The sequence below is a fragment of the Orycteropus afer genome, unplaced genomic scaffold, assembly GCF_000298275.1.
Source record: "Orycteropus afer afer isolate SDZICR_OR568_19922 unplaced genomic scaffold, OryAfe1.0 scaffold00219, whole genome shotgun sequence".
In the NCBI taxonomy this organism is placed as follows: Eukaryota; Metazoa; Chordata; class Mammalia; order Tubulidentata; family Orycteropodidae; genus Orycteropus; species Orycteropus afer.
Window position 1 is genome coordinate 1,665,929 of NW_006921806.1, and position 10,383 is coordinate 1,676,311.

At 42.2% G+C, this 10,383-nt stretch overlaps 1 protein-coding gene across 1 annotated transcript; it reads left to right on the forward strand.

Moving 5' to 3' along the window:
* Window positions 1-844: 844 nt before the first annotated feature.
* On the forward strand, window positions 845-4,297 carry S100B (S100 calcium binding protein B). The gene is made up of 2 exons (XM_007948673.1): window positions 845-982; window positions 4,157-4,297. Exons 1-2 carry the CDS (start codon window positions 845-847, stop codon window positions 4,295-4,297), a joined length of 279 nt encoding a protein of 92 aa, XP_007946864.1.
* The last annotated feature ends 6,086 nt before the right edge of the window (window positions 4,298-10,383 follow it).

Consider the following 10,383-nt stretch of genomic DNA (forward strand, 5'->3'; position numbering starts at 1 on the left):
AAGATGTAAATGATATACTCAACATGGGAATGATTTTAACAGTGAAATTTAATTTGTTTTTAGTCATGACACTGCAAAGGTTCTTATTTGATTTAATAATTAGAACTCAAGGCCCAAAGTTGGTAAACCTCTCTGCCTGAACTTCTCAGTTGTGTGGAACAGTAGTCCAGCTATCCTTTGTAAAATGTACCACATTCCCAGGATTGAACACATATTTCCTCAGTTTGCTGGCCATGATATAATGTAGGGGGGAAGTAGGAAATTTCTTGCATTGATAGCTACAAAGAAACACTTATTCCAGTACTTGCCCCAAACACATTCTTGAATCACCCACATTTCCCCATTCTCTTGAACTGGTACCTTCCTGAATACTAAATAGTTGGGCTGCAGCTCAGTCCCCAGATGCTTTGTGTCTGCTCCTGTGTCGGGATCAGCACCAGTTCAATCACACAGCCTTATAATACATTTTTGTTTTGGGTAGGTCAAAGCATCTCTCAACATGCTTCTTCTTTTTGAAAAATAATTTGTGGAAATTCTACCATATTTATTTTCCAGATGAACTTTACAACTGATTTTTTGTCATATTCCTCATCTATAAAAATGGCATTAAGATTTTTTATTGAAAATGAGTTAAATTCATATATTAATTCAGGGGAAAGCAATGTCCTACATTTTATGCTCCTTAGGATCTTTTGGAAGGAATTGCATTTTTCTTGCAAAATGTTTTCTTAGATAATATGTATATGTTTCCCTGGATTGAGGTCCATGCAGATAATATGTTAAATGTTTTACATGCAAACGAAACACACTTGAGAAGGCATCTTTCCTTTGTAGACCCTGTAGGATGTCCGACCTGGAGAAGGCCATGGTATCCCTCATTGATGTTTTCCATCAATATTCTGGAAAGGAAGGTGACAAGCACAAGCTGAAGAAGTCTGAACTCAAAGAGCTCATCAACAATGAGCTTTCTCATTTTTTAGAGGTGCGTACTGCTTTTTGAAATGGACAGTTTATCCATCTTCTTTTCTACTTATAAAGCCACCTGAACAGTTTCTCTTCTAACCTGCCCTGAAAGTGATTCCAATCTGTTTCAGGACTTCTGGGTTGCTTCTGAAAACACAACTGACTCCTCATTATGGAGGCTGGCTTAGAGGGGCCCCACTGTTTTCATTTTCTTGTCATTTGTCTTTTGTATAGTAGGTACGTTAAGGAACTGCTGTCTTAAAGGCAAAAATACAGATCCCAAATATTGCTGATTTTCTCTGAAAATCTAAGGATTTATAGTGATAATAGTAGCAGAATGGGATGGAAAATAAACTCATTACTTATCATGGCATAATGAATATATTATAAGAAAACTATTAAAACTGAGCTTTTGTCTTGGGAAAAGGATCTATTTCGGCTTTAGCCAGATATTCAGTACCCAGCCACTACTCAGTCTCTACTATACACAACTTTGTGCACTCACTGCAATCAACTGTAATCCACCTGCTACCTTATGTTCTCTTAGGGCTCAGAAGGCTCATGTAACACTATAAGCCAGACTGAAATACTGCTGGCACACACATGTAACATATGTTTCCTGCCAATGAGGAGTTTCCTGGGTCACTGAAGAGGAGATCCATCACACACAAGAGAAATGGCTGGAGAATGGGCCACACTAGTGTCTGACCAAGTGCTAATTTTGGGGAAGACACAAGCAGGGCCTTGCTACCTGGTGATGGGAAGTTCCCCTCCCCAAGTAAGGCCACTCAGTGCAGGACAACAAGCCCAGTAGCCCTCCCTGGTGACACAATAGTTAGCACTCAGCTTCTAACTAAAAGGTTTGCGGTTTGAACCTATCCAGCAACTCTTGGGGAAGAAGACCTGGTAATGTGCTCTCATAAAGTTTAAAGACTGGGAAACACTATGGAGCTGCTCTCCCCTGTCATATAGGGTCATTGTGGGTCAGAATTGACTTGATGGCACATAATAACAACAACAAAACCAGCAGCAAAGCCTACATACACATGGTTTGGGAGGTTGGCTGGGGCTTTCCTGTAACTGTCCTGTTTAGGTTACTTAGTGCCAATCTGAGAAAAATATAGCACAAATGGAATAGCATTAACAAACAGGAGTTTATTCTCTTACAGTTTGGAGGCTTTAAGTCTGAATTCAAAGTGCCAGGCTCTAGGGGCTGAGTGAAAGCCCCTTAATCTTGGGATTTAGCTATGCCTCCTCCTCCCAGTCCACTGAAGCTGGAGGCTTTTCTTCACTCAGACGGCTGCTGGCTGCTGAGACTGACAAGCCCAAGGTTGACAAGTAAAAAGGCACAGTCCCAATGTTACCAAACAATATGGCAGGCCACTAATTTGAGTCCAGCTGCCCAGCCACTCAACCAGGCCCAGCCAAGTTGACAACAACCTTAACTACCACATGCCCCCACTCAAACACTCTATAGTTGAGTGATGAGCCTGCAAGTTTGCTGGGGACACCCCCAAATCTCAGGGTCTAGGACTCGTTTGCTCAGCCATTCAAATTCAGAGCATGCCAGCTGTACCACAGCATGATGTCATCTAGTCCCACAAATTCTGCCTTCAGATTTCACAAGTCCCAGTTTCTTCTTCTATAAAAAGGCTGGAATGAAACTATGTATCTGTCAAACGCTTAATATACATAGTAAAAATTCAAGTGGTAGATCCTATTTCCAAGAATTGATTTTAAAACAGAAAAAGATTAGCATCTTGGAACCATGATTTAGAAAACATAAAAAATTCATGGTAAGTGTACCAAAAGGAGCCCTGGTGGCACAGTGGTTAACCACTTGTCTACTAACCAAAAGGCTGGTGGTTCGAACCTACCCAGCAGCTCCTTGGGATGAAGACCTGGCGATCTATTCCCAAATACATTACAGGCCAGGAAACCCTATGGGGCAGTTCTATTCTGTCACATGGGGTCACTATAAGTCAAATTGACTCTATAGCACTGAACAAGTGTATCAAGGCATTGTGACTTTGTTGGTCAGGTTTTATCAAGATAATTTTAGTTTGGAGAAAATCTGTAATGTAATTGAAATTAATATACTCATCTCATCCACCTTTTAGCAGTTGCTGATAGATCCCACTCAACCCCCACCAGAATCATGTTGTTATTTGCCATCAAGTTGGACCTGACTCACAGCGGCCCCTCCTTGGATGTCGGAGGCAGTATCACTATGGAAATAGATTGCCCAACCTCCCTTCCAAGGAGTGGCTGGTGGGTTTGAACCACCAGCCTTCTGGTTAGCAGTTGAGTGTCTTAGGCACTATGCTACCAGAGCTCCTACCAGAATCATAGCTTTTATATACTTACATCTTACATCTCTATGTGCACATTTTACATTCAAAGCGGCTTTTATACATTAGAGTTGGCTTCTTCAGGACAAGCCCTCCTGGCCTGGGGCTTTGTTATTCTGAACAATTTGCATTTATGCTTTTCTCCAGTGTTCAGTGCCCACATTCTTTCTCCACCACATTTGTAACCCAGCACTGCAGCAGCTGTTCCTCTAAAACCTTGTACATCACTTCATAGCCACACTATTCACTGGGCTTCAGTGTTGGGCAGAAGAACTGTCAAGGAAAATTCCATGACACCTAGAAAACAACTCAAGTGGGACAAAGAACATAAGAAGTAAACAAATTTGGGTCATGTTCCAAAGTGTCACTTCAGTAACAAAGAAAACTTTCAATGCATTAAAATTCACTGAAAGCCTTCATTTCAGAGACTTCCACCTAAACACATGAAAAATTTAGGGATGCTAAGCACTCATTATTTTCATTCAAGATATTTGCATATGACATGCTCAAGCTGGTTTAGACTGTATTCCTTTTCACAAGTGTTTTGTTTAAAGTATAACAACCTTCAGTTTTTCAGATCTTAGTTGTTACATTCAGTTTTGTTAAGTAGCCCAGGTTTCACTGGACCTAACGCAAGGTGGAACAAAATAGCACACATCTCCTCAGACTTCTACCCAGTCAACAAATTTCCTGATCACAGAAGAAATTATTTTTGGTATTTTACATTCTATCTTAGGTTATTTTTGATAAATATTATTAGAGCCACCTAACTTTTAATCACATTTTGATAGCCCTCAATTCCACTTAAAAATAAATTGGGCAACTTCTTTCATCTCTCTTAGGAAATCAAAGAGCAAGAGGTTGTGGACAAAGTCATGGAAACACTGGACAATGACGGAGATGGCGAATGTGACTTCCAGGAATTTATGGCCTTCATTGCTATGGTTACCACAGCCTGCCATGAGTTCTTTGAACATGAGTGAAATAGAAAAAGCAGCCAACCTGTTCCTGTGACAGAGATGAAGGTCATAAAGGAAGCAGAGAGCAAGGGCTTGCAGACTAGTAGGAGCTGAGCTTTCCAGCAGTGTTGTAGCTAATTAGGAAGCTTATTTGCTTTGTGAATGAAAAAATGAAGACCTCTTTCCAAGGGTTGTTTTTAAAGGCCCACACTGTTATTCTGCTATGTTATTAGGCACACACATAAGCTTACTGGTCCCAGGGACTCTCGGTAATAATCATTTGGTGAAGTCAAGGCACAATTTTAAAGCATGTGTTGTAGTGGCCACCATGGCTGTGTAGAATCCTAACTCAGAAAAATGAAACTGACTACCAAAAATGACTCTGGGGCATTTGTGGTTTCCCTTGAGTCCCTGGGTGGCATAAATGGTTATCAGCTGCTCACTGAAAGGTTGGAGGTTAGGGTCCACCCACGAGTGCCTCAGAAGATAGGCTTACTTTCCAATAATCACCCATTGAAAACTCTGTGGAGCACAGTTCTACCCTGACATGCATGGGTCAGAGTTGACTCTATACTAACTGGTTTGATTTTTTTGGCAAGGCTCCACTATACTTAAAAATACAAAGCCTTGACCATAATCACCTGAAAAGGCTGACCTCACCACCAGAGAAAATGAAACCTAAAATAGTTAGATGGTATGACTATGCTGTTCCACCTATCCATGGTCACATCTAGATTCCTTTCCCTTTGGTGAACTGTGATTGCTAGGTGAACAATTAATGCTAATGGTTCTAAATGGGCAATATGTTTCAGAAACCAATGTACACATTTTAACTCTAATTAGAACCAAGAATCAAAATTCTGCTTTCAGCAAAATTCTCCTTCTTCTAAGATTACATTTCGCTGGATCTGTGTTGTTGTTAGTTGCCAGACTCATGCAATCCTGTGTGTAACAGAATGAAATATTGCCCAGTCTTGTGCCATCTTCAGGATCACTGGTATGTTTGAGTCAACTGTTAGACTGTTGTGTCAATTCATCTCATTGAAGGTTTACCTCATTTCTGCTGATTCTCTACTTTACCAAACATGATGTCATTTTTCAGCTATTGGTGTTTCCTGATGATGGGTCCAAAGTAAGAGATCTGTAGATCAGATAGAAGGAGCATGGCTTGTGCTCAGGACAGAGCTAAGCTCTGTCTCTCTGGAGAAAGTAAGTGTGTGACAAGTAATTTCATCTCCCTGGCCCCCTCTAGTTAGTAAACCACATGATTGTTCAAATGTGTTAGCACTGACTCAAGGGCACACTTAATGTGTTTACTCAGTTGGTGAATGTCATTCCTGTTTTATTTGTGTGAGAAAAGGACTGCTCACCACTATTGGTGAATTCAATGTACATGTAAAGTGGAACTTTAGGTTTGGTGTCCACAAATTCAAATAAATTCTTTCAAATAAGTCATATAATAAGTTACAAATATTAAAAATAACTTCCAGAAAAATCCAAACTAATTTTATCTACTCCCCTGCCCCTCGCCTTTTTTCTCCCCCCTACAGGCATAGACTTGAATTCATAAACTTATGGATCGCTTGTATTTGCATTAAATAACAATAATGCTGCAACAATTCTCTGTAGCCGTTAAACACGAAATAAAAACAAAATACCTGCACAACCAGTAATGAAAATCCTGAAAGTGAAACACGGGTCTGCCTTATCCATGCACTTCAGAAGATGCAATCCACAAGGCCTAGAGGAGAAATGGCCTCCGGGTGCAAAGGGGGAGGGGGAGGGGGAGGGGGAGCACTGAGACAGGAGCAGTCACAGCACTCCCAGGGTCTGGCCTTTACCCAGCCCTTGGCCTCCGTGCATTTCCTTAGTCTCCCTCCACTGGAACTTCCAGCCCCAGGCCACCTGCCACCTACTGGATACTTCTGGCCTGCTTCGGGTCATATGTCCTACCCTGAGCCAATCACCAGGGAGAGAAGCTGTGATTAGTCTGACACAATCTTGCTTGTCACTCTGGCCAGCTGTGGGGAGTATGAGAAGGGTAATAGAAGCAGCTCAGCACAGAGATGGTGTGAGGTGGTACTGGCTTCAAGCTCCTCGCCAGCTTCATGTGGCTGTTGTGGCCACGTTTAGTGCTATGGAGATCCGTGGGAAACACGTCAGGGGATGCCTCCTGAGCAACTCGGGGAAAGGAGGCCATGGATGTAGAGTGCGTGTGCAGTGGTCATAGGCCCAGGACGTGGCCACAGAGACCCTGGATGTGGGACCATGCTACCTGTGAGGTATCTGGTCTGTGCCCTCGCAGTGCTGTCTCCATCCCCTGTACACCTCACCAGTCTTGAGGTCCACGCTTTCTGTGACTGATATAGCCCCAGCTGCCCATCCCTACCCTATCTTCTGTGCCAGTGTCTACATAGATAGTTTTTCCTCTCTGTTTTATTTCTCACATGGTTAATGGCACTTCCTGTCCCAGGTTCCTGGCCGCATAAAACTTTCTTTTGGAAAGGGAAGCAGGGTTATTATTGTTTCCCTTCAAGAAATGTTGCCTATGTACATACAGTGGGTCAGATATCAGAGACTAGCATGGAATTCCTTCACTGTTCATCCACTCAGTAATTTATCAGGTACTTACTGAGTTCCCATCCTGTGCCAGTCCTGGGAATGTAGTTGGACAAGAAGATAAGGCTCTACCTTCATTCAGCCAGGGAAATACATGAGTGGGGCAATGGTGGGTAATGCTGGAATAGGAAACAGGAGGAGAAGCAGGCTTGAGAGGGCTCAGAGGGCAGGACGGATGAATTGGTGCCACAAGGGAGAACTAGGCTATGAGCTTCAGAGTGTGTGAACAGTGTGGTCTCCCTCACGGGGTGGATTCAAACCACATCTCTCTTCTCCCATTTTAAGGCATTCTGGTAGCACTGTGGTTAAAACATAGGGCTGGTAACCAAAAGGTTGGCACTTTGAACCTACCAGTTACTTGCTCCGTGGGATAAAGATGAGGCAGTCTGCTTCAGTCCTATAGGGTCACTATGACTTGAATCAACTCAATGGCAGTGGGTTTTGGTATATCTTCCCATTAATCATTAGAGGATGTTCCTCCCTGTAGTAGTGAGAGGTTGAGTGGGACCCTCCAAGGGCCTCCTTTGTTCCCCCTGACCCAAGAATCCTGGAGTGATTCACTCCAGACATCTGTCCTGCTTCCAAATCAACTGGAGAAGAACCAGAGTGCCCAGCCCATCAGAAAGCCCTGATTCTACCAGCCGGCACTCTCTGCTGCTCCAAGGAGCCGCCAAGACTGCCCCCTGCCCCTCTCAGTTGCTTCTCAATTGCATCTGCATAACCACCAGCAATAAATCACAGCCCAGTCAATGTGACACATAACTATCACAGCTACTACACAGATAACAAAAATATATAGCACCAGGATCCAGGTAAGAAGCGGGAGGCAAGCTAGGCCCCAAGCCCCCTAGAGTCAGGAAAGGGAGGGAACGGAGCAGCCAGGGACTACAGAAGTGGTAGGATCTAGGTAAGGGGTGGGAGGCAAGGCTAGGCCCCAGGCCCCCAGAGCCAGGAAAGGGAGAGAGTAGCCAGGGACCACAAAGTGGCAGGTTCCAGGTAAGGGAAGAGGTTTCCAACAGCTAAGGGAGACAAACTTGTCGGTCAGTTTGTCATCCTACAGGGCTTGTACGTTGCTGTGAGGCTTGAGACTGTGCCACTGGTGTTTCAGATGCCAGCAGAGTTGCATATGGTGCACAGGTTTCAACCCAGCTTACAGATTAAGACAGACTAGGAAGAAGGAAGAGGCCATCCACTTCTCAAAAATTGGCCAGAGAAAGTCTTATGAATAGCAGAGAAACACTGTCTGATACATTACAGGGCAACTTTATGAATAGCTTGGAAACATTGACACAGTGCAGGAAGACTAGCCCCTTGGGTCAGAAGGCACTCGAAATACGACTGGGAAAGAGCTGCCTCATCAGAGTAGAACCAACCTTAATGATAAGGATAAAGAAAGTTTTTCAGGACCTCCATGTGCTGATATGCATGATTCAAATTGAGGAGAAACAGCTGCAAACATCCATTAATAATTACAATATGGAATGTACAAGTATGAATCTAGGAAAATTGAAAGTTGTCAAAAATGAAATGGAATGCATGAAGATTGATATCTTAGGCATTAGTGAGATGAAATGGACTGGTTTTGGGCATTTTGAATCACACAACCATATGATCTACAATGCCGGGAATGACAAATTGAAGAGGAATGGCATGGCATTCATCATCACGAAGGATGTTTCAAGATCTGTCCTGAAGTACAATGCTGTCAGTGATAGGATAATATCCATACATCTTCAAGGAAGACCCATTAATACCACTATTATTCAAATTTGCCCACCAACCACCAAAGCCAAAGATGAGGACATTGAAGATTATTTATCAACTTCTGCAGTCTGAAATTCACCAAACAGGCAATCAAGATGCATTGGCTATCATTAGTGATTGGAATGCAAAAGTCAGGAACAAAGAAGAATCACTAGTAGTTGGAAAATTTGGCCTTGGTGACAAAAATAATGCTGGAGATTGCATGATAGAAATCTACAAGACCAATGACTTATTCATTGCAAGTACCTTTTTACAACAATACAAACGGTGGCTATACACATAGACTTGGCCAGAAGCAGTACACAGGAAACAGATTGACTACATCCGTGGCAAGAGGTGATGGAAAAGCTCAATATCTTCAGCCAAAATAAGGCCAGGAGCTGATTGTGGGACAGACCATCAACTGCTCGTATGCAAGTTCAACTTGAAGTTGAAAACAATTAAAATAAGTCCACAAGAGCCAAAATATGATCCTAAATATATCCCTCCTGTATTTAGAGACCATCTAAAGAATAGATTTGATGTATTGAACACCAATGACCGAAAACCAGAATTATTGTGGGATGACATCAAGAGCATCTTCCATGAAGAAAGCAAGAGGTCATTAAAAAGATGAGAAAAGAAGAAAAGACCAAAATGGATGTCAGAAGAAATTCAAACTTGCCCTTGAACGGAGAGTACCTAAAGCAAATGGATGAAATTACAAGATAAAAGAACTAAAGAGAAAATTTCAAAGAGCCACTCAAGCAGACAAGGCCAATTACTTTAATGAAATGTGCAAAGAGCTGGAGTTAGAAAACAAAAAGGAAAGAACACACTCGGCATTTCTGAAGCAGAAAGAATGGAGGATAAAATTTAAGCCTCCATTAGAAATATTGAAAGATTCTATGGGCAAAATATTGAATGATGCAGGAAGCATCAAAAGAAGATGGGAAGAATACACAGAGTCACTGTACCAAAAAGAATTGGTCAATCTTCATCCATTTCAGGAGGTGGCATATGATCAAGAACCAATGGTATTGAAGGAAGAAGTCAAAGCTGCACTGAAGGAATTGCTGAAGAACAAGGCTCCAGGAATTGACAGAATACCCACTGAGATGTTTCAACAAACAGATGCCCCAGTGGAGGCACTCACTCAGTTATGCCAGGAGATTTGGAAGACAGTTGCCTGGCCAACTGCCTGGAAGAGATTCATATTTGAATGCATACCAAAGAAAGGTGATCCTACAGAATGTGGAAATTATTGAACAATATCATTGATATCACACACAAGTAAAATCTTTCTGAAGATAACTCAAAAATGGTTGCAGCAGTATATTGACAGAGAATATGCAGAAATGCAAGCTGGATTCAGAAGAGAATGTAGAACGAGCAATATCATTGCTGATGTCAGATGGATCTTGGCTCAAAGAAAAGAATACCAGAAAGTTGTTTACTTGTATTTTATTGACTATGCAAAGGCATTTGATTGTATGGATCATAACAAGTTGTGGATAAAATTGAGAAGAATAGGAATTCCAGGACACTTAATTGTACTCATGAGGAACCTATACATAAACCAGGAGGCTGTTTTTCGAACAGAAAAAGGGAACACTGCATGGTTTACAATCAAGAAGGGAGTGCAGGGAGGATCCGGCAAGATGGTGGACTGGGCAGAAAGACTGCACAGACTCTCTTCAACAAAGAAAAGGAAAACCAATTAACACAGACACAGAAGATAATCCTGG